This window comes from Panicum virgatum, chromosome 6N, assembly GCF_016808335.1.
Source record: "Panicum virgatum strain AP13 chromosome 6N, P.virgatum_v5, whole genome shotgun sequence".
Taxonomy (NCBI): domain Eukaryota; kingdom Viridiplantae; phylum Streptophyta; class Magnoliopsida; order Poales; family Poaceae; genus Panicum; species Panicum virgatum.
Window position 1 is genome coordinate 2825524 of NC_053150.1, and position 21740 is coordinate 2847263.

A 21740-nucleotide genomic window follows, 5' to 3' on the forward strand; every position below is an offset into this window, starting at 1 on the left:
TTGGAGAGGGCATTGATGAATTACTAGAGGTGGTGGCACATGAAGCTGTTTGAGGCCTGTGCTGATCTAAGCTCATGCTACCCATACTGTTGATGTAACAGTCAAGTGGCCACACAGACAGAGATATTTGAGTAGTGGAGTTTGAGGTAGCTGAGTGCTGGAGTGGTGGTTTGTTGCTTTGAGTATTTGAGTGATGCGTCATATGGTTTGTCTTGAGTGATGTGTCATGTGGTTGTCGAGTTGCTTGATGCAGGGTGGTTGTTTTATTTCTCTATTGTTGTATTGTCCAATCTGAACTTTCATCTTCTTTTTTAATATAATCGGCAGCTCTCCTGCCTAGTTCGTTTCAAAAAAAAATCTATCTATCTATCTATCGCTTCGCTGCAGTCATTCAAGCAGAGACAGCAGCAGTAATTAGTAAACAACCAGGCCGTTAACCGTTTGTAAACTGTAAAAACGAGCCCTCACTTGGACGTACACCCTCTCACAGGCACAAGCTCAGATCAGTAGAGCATCCGTATGAGCTCTTCCCTGTGTCTGTGTCTGTGTGTGTCCTTTGGATAAGTGTGGAAGGCATGCTCGGGAGGCCAGGACTGGAGCTGGACCGGGCGGTCGGCACCTGATCCACTCCTGTCCGTACGTGGTCGGCCTCCTGCGGCGGCCAGTCACCGGCGGCTACTACCAACTTACCGTGCAAAGTACAATGCACCCGTGCTGTTGCCTCCGTCACAGTGGCCTACCATTTATCCCTGCACTAGATTCCAATGCTGCATCTGTCCATCTGAAAGATTGGTATAGATGGCTAGGCCTAGGCTTGTGCACAGGGCAGCATGTGACATGTCCAGCTCCCCAACAAGAAACTGCTGCTGCAAGAAGTAGATGCTCTCGATCATTCTTGGTTTGGTGGGCTCAAATTTTTTTCTTTCCTTTTCTGGAGTGGCACTGAATCCCTAGAGGCTGGCTCCATGCCGGTGCTCAGCTATAAGTATCCTGCCTTGTTCACTCACTCTCGTCGAGTAGAGAAAAACTAAGAGCAACAACAGCTCAAGCTCATCAGTGCTCGATCAGTAGCCTTGTTCAGTGGTTCTTTGTGTAGAGGGAAGAGAGATCGAGAGAGGCGGAGATCGATGGCGGGGAATCTGGGACAGCTGCTGACGAGGCTGCACCTGGCGAGGAGCCGGGCGTCGTCGCCGTCGGCGGCGGCGGACGTGCCGAGGGGCCACCTGGCGGTGTACGTCGGCGAGGGGCGGAAGCGGCTGGTGATCCCGACGGCGTGCCTGAGCCACCCGGCGTTCGTGGCGCTGCTGAAGAGGGTGGAGGACGAGTTCGGCTTCGACCACCGCTGCGGCGGCCTCACCATCCCCTGCGCCTCCGAGGGCGACTTCGCCGACATCGTCGGCGGCGTGGACGGGCGCCGCTGACGACGACGACGATCGCCGGCTTCTAGAACAGTTTTGTTTTTTCTTTTCTGTTGAGGTTATTTGTTCTTCCTGCCTTACTGGGATGAAGTAAGACTACTGTACTAGAGATTGGGTCTGCGGCGGTCTGCTTCGAACATGTAAAGATCATGCTAGCCACGCCATGGTGTTTGTGTACTCTGGAGTCTGGAATGGAAGTAAGTGATGACTCGATTTCAGTCTGCATCAAAAACTGAATCTGACTGAATTGTGCAAGGGTCTCAAATCTCGTAAATGCAAGTCAAGAGAAGGAAGAAGCAGCAACACGATGCAGTCTCTCAACTTTCTCGTCCTGCTTGCACATACAACAAAAACGTCAAGAAGACACTAGGAAGATACTGGAACGCATACCGCAACCAATGAAACTCTAGCAGAAATACGAACACAAGGCTAGCTAATGGAGCAAAACGATGCAATCAATCTGCCGGCAGTTTTATTTGACAATCTAAGAACCACAACAGATATAGAATAGCTTGACTGTGATGACCTGCCATCAAGAGTTGAGCAGCATGTTGAACGCTATGCATGGTAAAGATCGGCGGATCGATTTGTCTGTTCATTTGTGCTATTGCCGAAAAAATATTTTCATTTGCCCTAGCTATGGATAACCAAGGCAAACTCATGTGTGAAAGCATCTCTCTAGCTATCTTTGAATTGTGATAGTACAACAACATAGTCTTTTTTTCCCAAGCAAGTTGGAGTAGGCTAGAGATGAAACCCGAAAGAAATAAGTTCAAGGTTCAGTCACATTGATAGCTAGTTTCCAAGCGCTCCTATCCAAAGCAATCTCTTTAGAGATATTCCAATCCTTAAGTTCTCTCTTAACCGACTCATCCCACGTCAGTTTAGGTCTACCTCTACCCCTCTTTACATTATCGACCCGCTCAAGAACCCCGTTACGCACCGGCGCCTCAGGAGACCTTCGTTGGACATGTCCAAACCATCTCAGCCGATGTTGGGTAAGTTTCTCCTCAATTGGTGCCACCCCGACCCTATCCCGAATAACTTCGTTCCGGACTCTATCCCTCCTTGTGTGCCCGCAAAACCACCGCAACATCCGCATCTCTGCTACACTCAGTTGCTGGACATGTCGCCTTTTTGTAGGCCAACATTCAGCACCGTATAACATCGCCGGACGAATTGCTGTCCTATAGAATTTGCTTTTTAGCTTTTGTGGCACCCTCTTGTCACAAAGGATGCCAGAAGCTTGCCGCCATTTCAACCAGCCAGCTGAAATTCTATGCCTAACATCTTCATCAATGTCGCCATCCTTTTGTAGCACCGATCCTAAATACCGAAAAGTACCCTTCTGGACCACCAGTTGCCCATCTAGACTAACGTCTCCCCCTCATGCCTAGTCGCGCTGAAATCGCACATCATGTACTCGGTCTTGGTCCTACTAAGTCTGAACCCTTTCGACTATAACGTGCATCTCCACAGATCTAACTTCATATTAACCCCTGCCCTACTCTCGTCAACTAGCAGCACATCATCAGCAAAGAGCATACACCAAGGGATCTCACCTTGTATATCCCTTGTGACCTCATCCATCACTAAAGCAAATAAATAAGGGCTCAATGCTGATCCCTGGTGTAGGCCTATGTTAATAGTAAAGTCAGTGGTGTTGCCATCACATGTCCAGACAAACGTCGTCGCATCCTTGTACATATCCTTAATGAGGGTAATGTATTTAGTTGGGACTTTGTGCTTCTCCAAGGCCCACCACATGATATTTCTCGGTACTTTGTCATATGCCTTCTCAAGGTCAATGAAGACCATGTGCAAGTCCTTCTTCTGTTCCCTATATCTTTCCATCAATTGTCGTATTAAGAAAATCGCCTCCATGGTTGACCTTCCAGGCATGAACCCAAATTGGTTTTGGGTCACACTTGTCACTCTTCTTAGGCGATGCCCGATAACCCTCTCCCAAAACTTTATCGTATGGCTCATCAGCTTAATCCCACGATAGTTAGTACAACTTTGAACATCGCCCTTATTTTTTAAGATAGATACTAATATATTTCTCCTCCATTCTTCCGGCATCTTGTTTGATCGAAAAATGAGATTAAAAAGCTTAGTTAACCATACTATTGCTCTATCTCCTAGGCATCTCCACACCTCAATGGGGATACCATCAGGGCCCATCGCTTTTCCTCCCTTCATCCTCTTCAAAGCCTCTCCGATCTCTACCTCCTGAATTCTCCTCACAAAACGTCTGTTGGTATCGTCAAAAGAGTCATCTAACTGAAGGGTAGGGCCCTCACTCTCCCCATTAAACAACTTGTCGAAGTACTCTCTCCATCTATCCATGATCTCCTCATCCTTCACTAGCAGTCGATCTGTCCCATCCTTAATGCATTTGATTTGGTTGATGTCCCTTGTCTTCCGCAAGCGGATCCTAGCCATCCTCTAAATGTCCTTCTCCCCTTCTTTCGTGCCTAGCCGCTGATACAGGTCATCATACGCCTTATCTTTTGCTACATTCACAGCTCGCTTTGCAACCCTCTTCGCTAATTTATAGCCCTCGATGTTGGCTGCACTCCTGTCAAAGTGGAGGTGCTTGAAACACTCCTTCTTCTCCTTAATAGCCCTTTGCACCTCGCCATTCCACCACCAGGTGTCTTTCCCCTCCTATTTGCCTCCCCTACTCATGCCAAACACCTCTGAGGCCACCTTCCGAACACATGTTGTCATCTTTAGCCACATGTCATCTGCGTCTTCTCCTTCTTCCCAAGGCCACTCACCTAGCATCCTTTCCTTAAACACTTGTGCCGCTTCCCCTCTAAGCTTCCACCACTTTGTTCTCGCAATCTTGGCACATTTGTCCCGGTGGACACGTACCCAAAGACGAAAGTCCGCCACCACAAGCTTGTGTTGAGGGACAACATACTCCCCAGGTATCACCTTACAATCTAAACAATCACGTCTATCCTCCCTCCTAGTAAGGATAAAGTCGATCTGGCTCGAGTGTTGTCCACTACGAAACGTCACAAGATGGGATTCCCTCTTCTTAAACACGGTATTCGCTATCAACAAGTCGTAGGCTAACGCGAAGTTCAACATATCCTCCCCCTCTTGACTCCTGCTACCATACCCAAAACCCCCGTGCACTCGCTCGAACCCTACATTAGTCGCACCCACATGGCCGTTGAGATCTCCTCCTATGAAGAGTTTCTCGCTGGTAGGCACAGTACTAACCATGCTATCTAGATCTTCCCAGAACTGCATTTTGGTGCTCTCACTAAGGCCTACCTGAGGGGCATAGTCACTGATCACATTCAAAACTGAATCTCCAACTACCAACCGGATTAGGATAATCCGGTCGTCTTGCCTTCTAACCTCTACGACTCCATCCTTAAGGCTCCTATCAATCAAGATGCCTACACCATTCCTACCCGGAGTTGCTCCCGTGTACCAAAGCTTGAAGCCAGTATCCTCAACCTCCTTCGCCTTCTGGCCCTTCCATTTAGTCTCCTGAACGCATAGAATATTTACACGCCTCCTAATTGTTGCATCAACTAGCTCTCGCAACTTACCCGTTAGGGACCCTACGTTCCAGCTACCTATACGAATCCTAGTTGGCTCGGCTAGCTTCCCTACCTTTCGCACCCGTCGAGGGAAGTGCGAAGACCCTTGCTCATTTTTCACTACACCCGGGCGTAGATGTAGCGCGCCATTCAGGTGACGACCCGATCCTTGCTCACTTATCATCGTACACAGGTCATGATACGACGCGCCCTTGGGGGATAGTCTGATTGTTAAAACCATTTCTTGCCGTCTAGACGTCTAGATACTCCAATACTCCATGACATAAGGATTATTATCTCCATGAAAAGGGTTGTACTATTTGTCATCTGAAGGACCGCAGGATGTCATAACCCGAGAGGTTGCCATCAAATTGTTCAGAAAATGGACAGTTCAAAAAGAGATGCAGCACTCATTCATCCACACGGCTGGGACAGAGCAAACATGCATAGCTTATGTTGCAGCAAACAGAGACACCAGCTATATGCATGTTGCAGCTCAATAAAGTTATTAATCTTATCACAGATCCTCCCCCAAAATTGGCATAGTAACTTATGGATTAGGCTTGCTCTGAAATTTCGTAAGCAGGCGTTTGTAGTCCAACAGTTAGGATAATTGCCTTCCAAGCAATAGACCCGGGCTCGACTCCCAAACGCATTTTTTTTTGTATTTTACATCTCAAACTTAACCTGCTAATTCTTTCATTGGTTGTCCCTTTTTCGCCTCAAGATGATTGTCAGAGTTAACTCATCCTGCTCAATTACTCAAATTCTTTATCTCCCTTTTGCTGAGCTTCTACGGCGGCCTCACCATCCCTTGTGCAGTTTTGCATCCGAGGACAACTTCGCCGATGTCGGCGGCGTCATGGATGATGATGATCGTCAACTTCTAGGACAGCTTATTTCTCTGTTGAGGATCATTGATCCTTCTTGGAATGAAGACTAATGTACAAGAGATTGGCTCTGCTTGGGCCCTGTAAAGTTGACGAATGTTCATGTGAATTTTTGTGATCCTCTCAACGCTAGAATCACAAGCGTTGCAAGGGCACCTCTAATTTGTGATGTGCCATTGAAGCAGAAGTTTAATTGTAGCCCAAAGCAGGCACCCATGCAAAACGCAGACACGAACTATTTGTAACAAAATTTGATCTTGGGCACTTGGAACTTGAAAGTTGGTTAAATAAATATTTGTACAGGAAATTATAACTTTTAACTTTTGTTCAGAAATTTCACAAGCAAGCGTTTGTAGTCCAACGGTTAGGATAATTGCCTTCCAAGCAATAGACCCGGGTTCGACTCCCGGCAGACGCATTTTTTATTTTGCTTTTGCTTTTCCATTTCTCATCTCAGGATAATAGCCAATCTTAATCCATGCTGCTCAAAATCTTTAACATGGAGTTTTATTTTCTTACAACATGGGGATTACATCACTATCACTGATCTGACAAAATTGATAACTCAATCGATTGCGGTAGCTCAGTAATTTATTCATTTATTTGGGTTGACTGACAAAATCAAGAGCATAAATCAATGATGGCCTCTTGTCACTCAAACACGTGTTTACATCGTTTTCTACTTTGTTTTCTTTTTTTGTCCAAAGCGGTGATTATCAAGTTACTGGGAAAAAACTTGTATCATCATGTTTTTGTCCCAAGCGGTAGATAACAAAAACTTTTTGAGCAACTAATAGAGATTGTTTAAGATGAAATATGTAAGCATCACATGTCAAGCAATCACTCAGATATAAACAGAACCATACTTGAAAGTTAAAATATTTGTCAAAATCTGAAATAAAGAGTAGCTTCAAAATTGTGTCTTAGTTATAAATAGCAGTAGTACGTACTAGGCCTTGCATACACAGAGGAAATTTTGTTTAGAAAATTTTATGTGATATGAATAACGTGAAATGGTTATCGGCACTAAGATAAGTGTTAGACTTGAAGTACTTATCCCTAAGCTGAACTAGTAAAAGCACGATTTCACACTCACTGTGAAAGCATTCTTCAGAAAAGATGCACAATTTACTACCAAATGTAGCGGGAATCCTGATAGTATTGCTGGCATGATCGCATAGCTCGAAAGAAGCGGTACAGTCAATATCTGCATACCAGAGTTACTAAATAAGTCCAGTGTTAGAGACTAATGAGTAGTGTCTTACTGCTGTTATGCGAACTAATGTGATGGGTGCTACAAATTTTGCAACTGATGGATAGATGAAAAGTTGATATAACATGAGGAAGAGACCTGATGAAAAAAAGTTTGGTCAGTCTACTTAACTTCGAATGAAATATGAGTAACCAAGTTTAAAATACCTGAAATTTTAGTGAACTTTCTTCTTGGGCGTATTATGAAATACCTGAAATTGCAAGAACGTTGCCCACATCTGTAGTAGAAAAGCTTAATCCACCATATCTCCTGTCACTGATAGCCCAAAGGCAAAATACCTGCAAGGCTTTTTCTGATTAAAATACAGAACAAAACATAACGGGAGCAAGACTAAAAATTTAAACATTCCCACAAAAATGATATGGAACTGTAAAAGTTTACCTCTGCGTAAGCCACATCTTGGAGAGAGAATATAGAATATAAAATTATAGCTGACATCAGCGGCCAATTTTTGAATAATTTTAGAAACCCACAACTTCCACCCTGGCTCTTTTCTTGAGCATCTGTACTAGTAAGAGGATCTTCTACAGTTTCAATTGAATTGTCTGTAACATCTCCGGTGTGTTTATGCAAAGTTTCCTGTATGATTGCATGCAAATAATAAATAAATTGTTACTGTTATTAGTAGATGCAGTGCAACAGGTACGTTCTTAGTTTCATGAACCACTATTTACTTCTTCTTTTTCATGTAGTTCTTCTCCCAACATCGATGTTTACTGAGCTTCACTAAAAATGCATTTGTACCATGCTGACAAAGGAACCACTATTTTTTTGGGTAATTTCTGAAATTCAGATTTGCTGGTTTTACTATGAGTAGAATACCCATATGCATGAACCAGACATAGACTTATGTGCAGATTGACCCTGCTCCCCTTTCTATCGCAACAAACCTAAGAGAAATTTCAATCGAACAACAATGCATGAATATTTAAGATAGTGTACTTTCATTTACTTATAAATAACAACACTGAAATGATACTCTTATCATTATCATATACTTTGTCTCAGCTAACCATTACATTCCTAATTAAATTGTAGGTCAATCATGAAGAGATATGGTCTCAGAGTTAAAAGGGGTGGCATTTCATCCAAGTGATAAAATTATTAGCTTACATATGTATACCTTTATGTATTTAAAGAATTACAAAGAAGTGTTCATTCTAGATCCTGCATAACGCACTCATTGATCAATTGTTTTACATCTAGGTGCAGAATTAATTTCATAAATTTTACTAGAAGTATACTGTTTCAAATCACATCATTTTGCATTAATAGAAGAAGATAAATACTGAAAAAACTAGTACTCTTTACAACACTAGCAATCACAATTCACAGATATGGTACCTGAGTATTTCATCCAAAAATCTAGAAAAGTACAAGAACAATGGCTTCAACAGGTCATCTATTGATGTGGACCCTGATGTGCAACATTAATACAACAATGGTATGACATATTCTCCTAAAAGGATGTTTGTTCCACAAGCAAATTGTAGGAATATAAGAACAGCAAACTCACCTGAAGCCAAAAGCAGGAAATTAGAGCGATAAATGCAAGGATTGATATGGATAGGCTGGGGAGAAAATATGGAAACCTAGAATGTTGCAAGTTAGAATATAAGTAGCATTACAGAAGTACTGACATGAGAAGGATGCATAAAGCCTGCTCACCTACCAAAAATGGACTTCTTGGAAAATATGCCTGGATATTTATCTGCTGGCTGATATACAGGAACAAGTACACAGCCAAATAAGTTCAAAAGGATCATTATTGTAGATTTTTTACTCAAAATTGCATGCAGATACAATAAGAAAATGTAGAGTAACTTTGTGCAATATTATCCTAAATGTCTATAGGTTGAATAAACCAGCCTAGCACTTTGTAAAGGATCATCGGAAACAAAAAAGAGAAGTGCATCCACGAAATTCCTTGGTCAGCTATACAGGTTTATATAAATTTAAATTTATGGTCAGAAGAGGTAGAACAGTAATATCATAACAGGTTTGTACTAATGCAAAGATTAATTTTCTGTGGAGATGACAATAAAATGTTACCTGTGCAAGATAACCACCAATAGCTGGTCCAACAATGAGGCCTACGCCGCGTGAGGAAGAAATCTGATCCATCCAACAATTGTAGTTCGTGAAAAATATGTTGGAGCTTCAGGTTGAAATTTTTAAATAGAAAAATTTGAATATCTTACAATTGATAAACCCAAATGATTGTATTCTTTTCGGCATGCCTCTGTCGCGTAAGCCTGAAGAAAAAGAGGTACACAACATTTAATACCATGATTTTTTTTGTCCTGCCTTGCATGCACAACACTGACAAATTTCCAAGTTGAGAAAAATGTTGATAGGTGGTAGACGTAGGAATCATTCAACCAAACCAGAGCAAAGTGTGGGCATATAGTAGTTATCATAGCTAGAATATCAACAGATAAAATTGAATCTGAGTATCTGAGCAGTTTGTGAGAACCTTGATTGGTCCAAGCATCCCAGACAATAGCCCAAGCAGGGCTCTTGTTAATATTGCCGTCCAATACGTTGAGCTTAGTCCAAAAAGTGTATTGAATATAACTCTGAAATAGATAGGAAAACATGCCCAAACTCTGGATGCATCAGCCAAAGAACAACTCATATATGACAGCAGGAGACTGTTTTTTGTTGAAAAGGAGATCCCTTTACATTGCAGCAAGTGTGATTACAATAACTTGTTTTTGCCCATGCTTATCAGCCACCATTCCCCATATTACAGCGGTGAGTGCTCGACCAGCCATAAATGAAGCACCTTCATTAATAATAGCAAAAATTCTCTATGTTTATCACAATACGTAAAGCATAGGCATAAATCATTCACAATGATATGCATCATTACACTGCTCTGTTCTCGTTGTTTGGGCAGAGAACAGGAACTATTAGTAGAAAACTCACCAACAAAACCAGCATAAAATCCAATATCTTTTTCATCTCTAGCAATATGTAGGTCCCTTATCTGAAGCAAAAAGTCACAGAGTTGATAAACGAGAGGCAAAAAAAAATATGTGGATATTCATCATTATTTTCAAAAAGAAAAATGTTAAGCATAGATGTAAGATAAATTAACCTGAAGAGGATTGCATAATTTGAAGTCCTTTCCTAAACTTTAAAGGATCAAATCTAGCTACCTCTCCATAGAAACATTACATCATTCATTGTATACTAGACCATTATGACAAAAAAAAATGTTATGATCACCTCTATATCCTGCACAAATACAACTGTACAAGAATTTAATTAGATGCCAGAATTTAGTTTGATGTCCACAAGAGAAGGGGATAATTCGACAGGTGAACAAGTATACGTCTGACAACTCGTTCCCTAAACAATCAGCTAACCTTTTGCAGCCTGTAAATTGTGTTGTCTTAGATAACTAATCCTTTATTTGCCAGGAACATTTTATTTATAATTGGTATATATATTGCGACAGTACCTTAGCAGCACAACACTTATCAATTAGTTATATCTATCTAAAGAAAATCTTATAAAAAATCAAATGGTACTTATAGCTTTTTTTATTCTTTCGATGAAACACAAGGACAGTCCTGCTGCATGCAAGTTGAAAGCCATAAAAAGCAAAGCAAAGGAAAGTGGCTCACCATGAAATACAAGAACGGAAACAGCATCAGTATCGGCAAGGCTGCAGGTAGGAAACAGGGAAAAAAGATTTATGTGAATTTCTGATTATTATGCAGGTAATAATGTCTGAATAAAACCTGAGCTTTAGCAGTAACAGTAGTGTGATTTCTGAACCAGAGATATATGGTGGCCATTGGTTCCAAGAAACGACATTGTCAATAGCAGTTTGCGAGAACACTAACTGTTCCCGTAACAGACGCAACGAACAAGCTGGATCGGCGAAACTGGGAGCAGGCAACAATGGACCACGCACTGGAGCAGAGGGTGACGAGCCATATGAGGAAGAGCTCCTTGTAGGGGAACACCCCCTCCCGCTCCGCGTTCCGCTGGTCCAGCCGGCACCTCGGGCACCGCAGCATCCTGGCTTCGACGACGGCGTTCGAGGCCGCCGGGACAGCAGGAACCATCTCGACGGTGGCGTCGGAGACGGCGGCCATCGGCCGGTCGATCCGCGCGACGCGATCAGGGGAGAAGAAGAAGAAGCTGATCGAGAGGAGCGTTTCAGTGTCGGGGGAGAGAGAGAGAGGGAGGGTGAGAGAATTTGGTTGGCTTCTACGGGCGTTCAGGGTGTTAAAATCTGTTGCGCGATCGAACCTGTCGATCGCTAGCTGCAACTCTGCAAGTTGTCCATCGGATGAAGTCACTCTAATCTAGCTAGTCGTGCATGTTGCGAGCTCAGAGCGAGCAAGCGAGTGACACACGTCTAGTGCTACTCCTACTGATCTAGCACGATCATGTGGGGGGTCAAATGAGATCCTAACAAACTCCCTAAACTTGGGAGACTGATGAAGTTGGGGTTCGTGCAAAGCAGTAGCAGAGGTCGTTGCATGCAAATGCAATGCATTTGACCCGACCATGATCTCGAACGCCAAACAGATAACTGCTCCAGATTGTAACCAATGCCTCTACATGGATTCGGCAACTCAAATGTCAGAGGATTGGAAAGGATCGCTGCAAATTCCAACGAGTAGGAAAGATGGCGTGTGTGGATGAGGAAAAGGATCGACCATGGAGAAAGTACGTGGATGGGCGAGAGTTGAACTCATCTTTTCTGACAAAACTGCTTTTCTGACTGCACCGAACTCCACAGAACGAACAAAGATGCAAATCAACACTGGTTCCAATTTGCATGGGGAGCAGAGACAGCACAAAAACAACAGTGAGTATAATTATTCTCGTCCAACAAAAATTAACACATAACAGCAGGTTTTTACGACACAGCATATGCGCATGATACAGGTACTATTCCAGACATAGCAATATAGAACTTTTTTGCCAAAATATGCGGCTCTAGTAAGTAGCGGCAAAAAAACTAGTTGGGCCTTGGCGTCGCCCACTCGACGCGGAGGATAAGGTTATCATAACCATAACCATTGAGCTTGCTGATCGCCTTCTCCGCGTCCTCTCTGTGCACAAAGTTGACGAAGCCGAACCCTCTGCTCGACCCAGTCTTCTGGTCCACCGCGACGTAGACACGGCTGACAGGGCCGAACGAGCGAAACAGCTCGAGGAGGTCGGGCTCGCGGGTGTCCTCCGAGAGGTTGGTCACACGGACAGAGTTCTCGTCGTTCCTGCGGCGCATCACATCTCCGCCGGTCCTATCAGCGCCACCTCTCATGGTTGGGGGAACGTACGCTCCCTTAACAGGACCGCCTGCTGCAGGAGGGCCATCCGACGTCGGAGGCCTGTCCGTGAAACTTTCAGTCGGCGGTGCCAGGTCCTTGTAGGGACACTTTGAGGTCCAATGGTCGCCCTTCTTGCCACAGGTTCTGCAAACCATGAGAACAGCACCTCCCTTGCTTGCCATAGCCAGTGGGTCACCAGAAGCAGCTGGCTCATCAGCTTTGCTCCCTACAATTCAATGAGCAGAGTTAGCAAACATATCAGCTAGGGATGGCTAAACATTACCTTAGTTTAAAAAACAGGCGAGTTTAGAGGGCCCCTAAACCCAAACAAACTAAGCAGAACATTAACAATCGCTAAATGACAGGTCTGTAACTCTGTATCAGTAAGATGTACACTATTTAGCTGACAAATCCTTTTGCAGATATTGACAAATGTAAATATGCCTGAGTTTTGTGAATGTAGGAAAGAGACAGAAAAATCAAGAAAAACTGGTGTGAAATGTATAAGGTGCTTGAATTTTTGTGGTATAACACTCAGGAACTCATGTAAGTTGTAATTGTAATTGTAACATAACAAATATCCTTCATACTGTGATAACAAGAAGTCAGTGCTACAACTGCATCATATGGGGATTAGTCATTGAAGTATGGAATGGAAATCAAGTCTTTGAGATGAAACCAAAAAATGATCTGCGACAATTTTACTCAATCAGTGCTGATTTTAGTTCTATTAACATACTAAAACAGCAGGTATCACCAGTATGATGATGATGATCAGCGAGAAGTCTCGCATCACTCAAGAGGCAATTGGAATAGAGTGAATAAAACCGTGAACAAATTTCTTGCTCCTACACAGCCTAATTAGAAATGTTTGACACCGCAAACCCTGTCTACCTAGTTGGAAACTTGGAATGGGATGGATAAAATCATGACCAACTTTGTTGCTCCTACACAGTCTAATTAGAAATGTTCGACACTGCAAACCCTATGTACCGAGATTAGAGGAATATGTGAACAAAGCAATCAAAGGACCCAAATTTCACAAAAAAAACTGCATCTTTCTGCAATATTAGAACTACTATGAAATGAATCGAAACATCTGAGATAGACTGATGGCGCCTAGTTGCTAGCAATAGAAGGAACAGATGATGAACAAAAGTAAGACGCAACAGATCAGTAATGGGGGCAGCGGATCAAGGAGGGCGGAGGGGTCCAGACCTGGGGCCCGGGGGCGCTCGAGGAGGATCTCCTCGGTGGAGACCATGGTGAGCCTGGAGCCGGCGTCCTCCTTGACGGCGTCGCCGAACTTGGGCCACTGGCGGCGCTCGATGGCGCTGCGGGAGAGGCGGGCCTTGGCGAGCTTGCGGACGCGGGTGGTGGTGGTGACCTTGACCTTGTTGCCGTCGTCGTCAAAACGGTACTCGATGACCTTCTTGAGGCCGTTCTCGTCGGGCCCGACGACGACGCGCGGCGGGAGGAGGAAGTCGAGGTCGCCGCCGTCGTCCTCCTCGAGCTCGCCCCACCGGATCTTCTGCTGCGCCGCCGCCGCCGCCATGGTGCCTGCGCTAGGGTTTGGGGGTGCGCGCGGCGGTGAGGGGGTGGTGGGTATGCTGGGTCGGTTGGGTTCGCAGCTTAGCTTGGTGGAAGGAAATGGGATAGGGTAATTGGGCCCGAATTGTTTATGGGCTGGCGTCACATCTTCCGTGGGCTTTCAGCGTAGAATTGGGTGGGTCTCGAACCGACTCGACTTACCGCCACAGAGAGAGACACTCAAAGAGAGTTTACATTTTAAAATCACAGTTAGTAGAATTCCTACCTTCCACTCAAAAAATGCTGGGAACTCTAGTCTATTCTATAAAAAATTGAAACAATTGAATTTTTTTCTCACCAAGTTTGGGATCACCGTACTTCTCACGAAGACCCAACTTGTCAGACCAAAAAGTTTGACGAAAAGGACAGGGAGATTGATTTTGTCTACCAGAAACCATCAAAAGCTAAAACTTTTTCACCAAAGCTTTCTACATACCCACCTCTTGTCATTATATATTTTGGAAAGATAATAATTGCACATCATTATTTTATGGAAGAAAATTAAAGACTTGTATTATTTTTGTAAAGAAAATAAATGATATTGCTGTTTGATGTAAGAAAAATTAACTTGTGGCTCGTACATCTTCACTAGTGTATATCATAAAAAAGTTGGAAACTCTAGTGCTTTCATATTCTTTTTGTTTCTGTTTGAAAAGGAGCTAAATCAGCCATCTCACTGTTTTTGAAAATCTATTTTTAAGATTTCAAAAAAAATAATACAGTTAAAAGTATGTATGTAAACACCACACCCTTGCTGCTTCACACGTATACGCTTGTGTGCGTCTTCTACACGCGCTAGAAATTTGTTCCGGGTGCCATTGCTTATGTCCCAAATATTGATATACCTAGCAGCTCTGCTCCGGTATATTGACACTGATAGCTCCTCCCCCGGTCCCAATATATTGTGGCGCACCCAAATGCTAATCTTTCCTTCTTGTATATTGACAAGCTGTATGCCCCTTTCAGTACCATTTTTCCTTTTGTTACCAATAATGCTGAGCATTGAGTTTAGGACTAACATGCCTGTGGCCAGGGGTGGTAAAGGGCCCAACATTTTGAACTAGAAAATCTAAGGATCGGGCCCTAAAAGGGCCGGGCTCTGAACATATGTATTTTTGAACTAAAAATTTTAAGGGCTTTATTGGGCTGTGAAGAGGCCATTAGGGCCATGGCCCATTACCACCCCTACCTGTGGCTGTGGCATGATACTACTATGATAGACTGGGCTGAAGTCAGTGTTGCCAAATTTTGTACATTTTTCTTCACGGGCATGAACTTCGACATAAGATATAGTTTTTCTGCTACCAGTTTTTATAAAAAAAAATGGCACGCCAAGAGCGAGAGGTTATGAATGGACACTCGTTACAATGGATTTCGTACATAGCTAACATGGTTTTGCCGTGGGCGTCGAGAGAAGAGGACACTCGTTACAATCGATTTAGTCGATACCTCTACACTCTGGAAAAATCGTACAAGCAAGCGTTTGTAGTCCAACGGTTAGGATAATTGCCTTCCAAGCAATAGACCCGGGGTTCGACTCCCGGCAAACGCATGTTTTTTTTTTCTGTTTGCACTTTTTCCTTCTCTTCTGTCTCCCTCTCCCTCTCTCTATGTGTGTGTATGTACCGGCCGTTCTGCTCAAAGCTTCTCTCTTTCACCAATCTTTTGATCAAACATACCAATATTGCTTAACTCTGTGCACAACTTGGAATTCGGCCTGCCACCCAGAGAGAAAAAGGACTTTTGCCGCTTCCACAAACGATTCATGTTAAACAAATGCACTGGCTTGCATTGCTAGCCACTGACAGAAAAATAAAGCTCAGTACTAAAAAATTGACAAAATGCACTGAACAAAGCATTCCTGCACTAGACTATACAAGCAGGGAACGTATCTAGTACAAATCACGATCTTCGTGAAAACTCGTGCAAATCATAGTAAAGAAGTCGTCTAAATTCACCAAAAAAAAACCACACATGTAGATGATATGATGATACACAATCTTATAAAATATCTTTTCCAAACTCGACTTCTTTTGTGAGATATAAAAATATCAAATTTCTAACAAATCATCTGGATAGCTTTCTAACTTTCTAAATAAATGCCTTGGCTTGCATAGCTCAGTACTAAAAATAAAAATTGACAAATTGCACTGAACGAAGCATTCCAGTACTCAATTGTAGGCCCTGTTTATTTCCATCCGCTAATTATGGATTACTATACCTAATTAGATTCGTCTCGCAATTTAGCTCCAGGGTTCTGCAGTTAGTTTTGTAATCAGATTTTATTTAATATTAATAAATATCAAGATTATTTTGAATGTGACATAATCTAAAATTTAGCCCCTGTAACCCAACGACGCGCAAGTAGTTGAACGCGCCGCGTCGCGCGTGCCACTTGGCCTCCCCCCATCCCCGCGTCTGCGCCCCATTCCACGAGCACAGGTGGCTGAGCACGTTGGCCGGGAGCACCAGATCGCCGTCATATCCACCCGGCCTCGCCGGCACGCCGCGTGGCCTTGCCGGAGGCGAGTTGCACGCGGCGGAGGCCCCGGCCCATCGCGCCATCGATCAGGATGCGGCGTCTTGGCTAGCTGGCCGACCAGGTGTCCTCGCCCGATCCGGGCAGCAAGTTGACCGGGCCGGCCGGAACCGCTGGCTAGATCAGGTGCACCTCGCCGGCCGGCACGCCGCGTGACCTTGCCGGAGAGCGGAGAGGCAGCGACCTTTCGCGCGCGAAAGCCTCACGCACGGACGGGCCGCGCGCGATCCGGATGAGGCGCGCCCGTCGCGAAATGCCACGGTCGGTCCAGACTGCCGATGGATCTATCCGTGCATGGATCCCTGACATTGATTGCATTTTCTGAACCTTTTCCAGCATCAGGTGTCCTTTGGGGCCTCCTCTGTCAGAGGGTGTGTTTAGATGAAACGCAAAAAAATTTTACAATGAAATCTTGCTAATTTGAAGTATTAAATAAAGTATATTTACAAAACTTTTTGCACAAATGGATTGTAAATCGTGAGACGAATCTAATGATGCTAATTAATCCATGATTAATTAATAATTAGCGGATAGTTACTGTAGTATCACTGTTGCAAATCATGGATTAAGTAGGCTCATTAGATTCGTCTCGCGATTTACAGCCCATCTATAAAAAAGTTTTGTAAATAGATTTTATTTAGCACTCTATGTATATGTCAAAATATTCGATGTGATGTTTTTTTTATTGAATTTATGGGGTGGGAAGCCTCAACTTTTCTCTCCCAAGCGAGCGACCCTTATCTTCTTCTTTTTCAGCCTGATGAGAGCAAGCCCAATAAAAAGCGTATTGCCCGACAGCTCAGCACAGCAGGCTGACATGGAAGAGAGAGGGGGAAGAGAGAAGGCAGCTTGTCGCTGCTGCCCGAGCTCCTCCACTGTTTTGTCAGTTGGGCCACCGCTCGTCCACTCCGGCGCTTCCACGTTGGCAGCTGTGCTGCGCAGAGCATTAAAGACCTGTGGGCCCGCAACTACCCGCTAGACTGCTCGCGCGTGAGAACAGTGGAGGAGCCAAGCCGCTTGTCGCTTTTATTGGCCATGCTCTGGTAGCCATTGAATTCTCTGAACCTCTCGGTCCGGGCCCGTACCACGGCGAGCTGATCGATCTGCCCTGTAGCGGTAGCGCCTCTGTCTGATGCGCCATCACACTGTTCGGCGATCGAATGCAAGAACGCAGCAACTGGAGTCGCTTCCTGGAGCGAGCGAGCGAGCGCGAGGAGCAAGATGCCGGGCGCCCATGCGGCCGTGTCCCCCCGCCATTCGGGCACGAGCTGAATCTCGACGGGCACCTGGACGGGAGGTGGTCCAGTTTGGGTGTGTACAGTTCCGGCGGCAAGTTGCCTGAAAGGGGAAGAAATTTCTTCGGCGTGTGGGTGTGGCACCGCAGGGACTGCCGCCAGTCTTGCTTGATGCCAACGCAGCGGCAACCACCAGTTCTTGTCCAGATATTTTTGCCGGTTTAGTTCGCCGCCCATTTCGCCCGCGGGAGAGTCAGCGAGACGACAGCTACGCGCCCTCCTGCGGAGTTCGTCGTGCACTGAACTTTCAGAGAACCATCAGTGGAGTTTTCAGACTTTCTTCAGGATACAGTTTAATCGGGCTTAATTTGTCACCTCAACAGTGCAGTCAGTAGTAATTGGCAGACTCGCTCTCAGCTGGAATGCAAGCTTCGTCAGAGCTCTGAACCTTTTGGCGAGACTTGCAACACGATCGAGATAATATGAAATCTCATCTGCAACACACGCATTATCCCATCCAAAGTCGGCCCACTTAAGGCAACGATAATATGAAGAAATTTTAGCTGAAAACAGTTTGAGATTAGCAGCTGCAACCTGCACATTATCCATCCCCAAGTCGGCACAGTGGTGATAGCTGAACTAGCCGCCTCAAATAAATAAATAAATAAATAAATAAATAAATAAAGCACGCCCGCATGCATGCAAATCTAGGCTTATCCTGACCTAACCTGGGAAAGCAACGGATCATAGGACCGTCATGTGACCGTGTCCATCCTCACACACCCTGGAGCAGGGGAAGAGCATCCATCTCCCTTTCAGGTTTTTACAACGCGCTCATCGCAAAAGCTCCCATCGAGCTCCGGGCAGTAGTATATAAAGAGCACGAGCACCACCGTTGCTGAGCTGCAGCAACACCAACACCAGACACACACGCCTCAACACGACGACCTACCTCTTCAGTCATCCGAAGTGCTCGTACGTTCTCTGCTCGGTCAGTGACGACGGCGGTGAGCACACGTCGTGCAGCAGCAGCAGCAACAGAAGCAAGCAAAAGAGAGAGATGGGCGGCGGCGGTGGGAAGAAGCTGCACAGCTGATGGCGCGGCTGCACCTGGTGGGTCGGGGCAGCGTGCCGCGGGGGCACTTCGCGGTGTACGTGGGCGAGGCGCGGGCGCGGTTCGTGGTGCCGACGGCGATCCTGAAGCAGCCGTCGTTCGTGGCGCTGCTGGAGAGCGCGGCGGAGGAGTTCGGCCTCGACCACCACTGCCACCCCGGCGGCCTCACCATCCCCTCCTGCTCCGAGCGCGACTTCGCCACGCTCGTCCGCACCCTCGCCTAACAAGACCAGCCCGCTGGCTACCCTACTACCAGCAGCTCGGTCGATCAATGCTCGCCGGCGCCGCCATGGATGGCCGGCCGGCCGGCCGGCAATGATCGATGAGGCGATGCGCTCCATGTGGTTGGCTCGTCGCCGGGTCGCTCCGTATGTAGCTCCATGTGTGTACGTAGTGTTGACGACAGATGTAGCTGCATGCCGGTGTGTAGTGTTCATCGAGATTCTTGGAATGAATGAATTTGCATTCAGATGAAGAAGGAAAAGCAATTCGGACAAGAACAATCATGTCATGTGTGTGTTGAACTTGAACGCTACTGCAATGCAAGCGATTTGAACTCGGCGACCTCATACGGATGTGATGGTCAATCAAGTGAAGCCACGAGCTGAGCTGGCAGGGAATTGCTTGCACTTTTTTTAAAAGGGAAATGCTTTGCACTCAACTTCGGCCGTGTGAGACAAAAAGCGCCTGATTCTGATAGGCCACGTAATTTTTTTTTTGAGCATCGATAGGCCAATGAATGTGTGATGTTGACATTCCACATTCCATAGCCCATTCTGAGCAGCCAGCCTGGCAGGGGGTCCGGCCCAGCGTCTTTGCCGACTCGGTCCACACCAGTGACCAGCATGATTAATATGGGCCTACTTGGGCTCTCGCCGTCCCAAACGAGCCGGGCGGGGCAAGTTTGTTTTAGGCCGAAATATTGGCTGGGTTGTGGACTTGTGGTCATTCCAAGAAAAGGAATCGGTCCCTGGGCGAAACATGGTCAAAGGGCCTGTGCCACCTACTATTTTACACACCCGCCGGTCGCTCCTCACTCTCTCGACCTCGTCCCCCGGCTACAGTTCAGAAGGGCGGCGGGCCTGGCAGCGGCGAGGCGATTTCACTTCCGGCGTTGATCTCGCCGGCTCCTCCTCGCGTCCGGCGACCGTTCCGGTGCCGGAGGTGGTGAGGAGCTGCGGGATCCATGGCCGTTGTATATACCCTTAGCTCTACTAGCTAGTTTAGGGTTTCATTCATTCGCTTCGTCGACGGCGGCGCGAAGCTCAGTAGTTCCAGGCGGCGTCCGCAGGGTGCAGGCGGCGTTGTGTCCTTGGAATAAGCTTCTCCAATCCTTCCTCCACCTCGCGCGTGCGCAGCGGTGATGGGCTGGTGATTTCCTACCTCATCAGATCTGGAGATTCATTTGAAGCTTTGGATCTGGGCGATGAGGGCTTTTGTCCCTCCCCTGGCTTCTTCGGGACTGCCATCGGCAACGATGCCCTCTCTGGCGAAGCTTTAGGGAGGTATGCCTACCACTATTCTGGGATTCCGGGTGATGGTTTGCATGCAACTGTGTGGTGACTCCTTTTTCCTTTCGGTTGCTTCGTTGTCCGTCGATTTGGGGGTGCCGGCATTGCTTGCGGCAACAACTCCCATGTCCTCCGGCGGGCGTCATGACCAATGGTCATTTTCTTCGGCTTGTGCGTTCAACGGCTCTACGGTATGTCGATGTTGACATGCTACTCGTTGTGCCATTCAAAAATCTTGAAGTTTCTTCGTCGGGAAGGGCGTTGGCTTCAAGTTGCAACCTCGGCGTGCATCTTCTCCTACCTCTGGTGCGATGGCTGCCTGTCGAGGGGCTCCTCCATTCGCCGGTGACGAAGATAACCGGGAGACCCTTGTATGGACTAATATGTAATTTTCTTTTTATTCAAGGGTGTTTGTGTAAGAGTTGCATTGTAAACCTTTACTCTTATATGTGAAATACAATCCCGGTATTCTAAAAAAAACCTACTATTTTGCACTGATAGTGATTTTTTTTCGAGAGTACACTGATAGTGAAACCTTAATTTATTAGTTATGGCCATTTACGCAAACGTTCTTAGGAGAAAATAGGAATGTGTACTTACAACATTCAAATGCCATTAAGACCCATTCTACCACGAACCTTGAATCGATCCAAACTAAGAGAAAACCTGCAAATTTTTCTATCTTAATATAAGAATCGCGTAAGTTCATTTTGTCCCTAGAACAAGTTCTAAGGTGTAGAAAATAATCTTTCAAAATATGGGTGCATGAAGTGGAGATTTAAACTTTCCCCCTCATATTGACTAGTATCTTCGTCGCGAAAAAAACACGACTAGTATCTTGCAGCCACCACGCATTCCGGGGTCACCCTTTGTCCCTCGAATCCGTTTGGAACTCACTACCTGGCAATGAAATTCGCATGAAGACCGTTCAAAATTTTTGGGGTTTTCTTTCGTGCTCTTTTTTTTCTTCAAATTTCGAGACTGCGGGTCCCTTAGCCTTGTTTGTTTCTCTCGTTATATTTCATTCTATGAAAGAATCTCGCATACATGTTGTACTAAATAAAGTCTGCAAAATTAGTTTCGGGCTGTGTTTAGATCCTGCGAAATCCTGCAAAATTGGCACTGTAGCGAACTGTAGCACTTTTTCGTTTGTTTGTGGTAAATATTATCCTATCATGGGGTAACTAGGCTCAAAAGATTCGTCTCGAAATGTACATCTGAACTGTGAAATTAGTTATTTTATTTACCTATATTTTATACTCTATACATGTGTCTTTTGATATATTTAATGATTCGATTGATGA

General features: G+C 45.4%; 4 protein-coding genes, 1 long non-coding RNA gene and 2 other non-coding genes across 7 annotated transcripts; 5 read left to right on the top strand and 2 right to left on the bottom strand.

Moving 5' to 3' along the window:
* Positions 1 to 866: 866 nt before the first annotated feature.
* Positions 867 to 1593, top strand: LOC120677564 (auxin-induced protein 15A-like). The gene has a single exon (XM_039958718.1). The coding sequence runs from the start codon at positions 1128 to 1130 to the stop codon at positions 1419 to 1421; it is 294 nt and encodes a 97-aa protein (XP_039814652.1). The 5' UTR covers positions 867 to 1127; the 3' UTR covers positions 1422 to 1593.
* Positions 1594 to 6220: 4627 nt separating this feature from the next.
* On the top strand, positions 6221 to 6292 carry TRNAG-UCC. Its single transcript has one exon. It is a non-coding gene; the product is annotated as a tRNA-Gly (tRNA).
* Positions 6293 to 6943: 651 nt separating this feature from the next.
* On the bottom strand, positions 6944 to 11222 carry LOC120679749 (probable peptide/nitrate transporter At3g43790). Its single transcript, XM_039961403.1, has 13 exons — positions 11076 to 11222; positions 10783 to 10823; positions 10079 to 10139; positions 9833 to 9935; positions 9624 to 9726; positions 9349 to 9402; positions 9200 to 9262; positions 8816 to 8865; positions 8664 to 8739; positions 7529 to 7726; positions 7338 to 7425; positions 7140 to 7225; positions 6944 to 7081 (listed from the first exon to the last, which is right to left on the bottom strand). The coding sequence occupies exons 1-13, from the start codon at positions 11179 to 11181 to the stop codon at positions 6944 to 6946; spliced, it is 1167 nt and encodes a 388-aa protein (XP_039817337.1). The 5' UTR covers positions 11182 to 11222.
* Positions 11223 to 11926: 704 nt separating this feature from the next.
* On the bottom strand, positions 11927 to 14084 carry LOC120677565 (eukaryotic translation initiation factor 3 subunit G-like). Its single transcript, XM_039958719.1, has 2 exons — positions 13666 to 14084; positions 11927 to 12673 (listed from the first exon to the last, which is right to left on the bottom strand). The coding sequence occupies exons 1-2, from the start codon at positions 14000 to 14002 to the stop codon at positions 12135 to 12137; spliced, it is 876 nt and encodes a 291-aa protein (XP_039814653.1). The 5' UTR covers positions 14003 to 14084; the 3' UTR covers positions 11927 to 12134.
* A 1432-nt stretch (positions 14085 to 15516) lies between these two features.
* On the top strand, positions 15517 to 15589 carry TRNAG-UCC. The gene has a single exon. It is a non-coding gene; the product is annotated as a tRNA-Gly (tRNA).
* A 3027-nt stretch (positions 15590 to 18616) lies between these two features.
* On the top strand, positions 18617 to 19288 carry LOC120677566 (auxin-responsive protein SAUR50-like). Its single transcript, XM_039958720.1, has one exon. It carries the CDS (start codon positions 18907 to 18909, stop codon positions 19147 to 19149), a length of 243 nt encoding a protein of 80 aa, XP_039814654.1. The 5' UTR covers positions 18617 to 18906; the 3' UTR covers positions 19150 to 19288.
* Positions 19289 to 19927: 639 nt separating this feature from the next.
* LOC120677567 lies at positions 19928 to 20914 on the top strand. The gene is made up of 2 exons (XR_005676361.1): positions 19928 to 20627; positions 20694 to 20914. It is a non-coding gene; the product is annotated as an uncharacterized LOC120677567 (long non-coding RNA).
* The last annotated feature ends 826 nt before the right edge of the window (positions 20915 to 21740 follow it).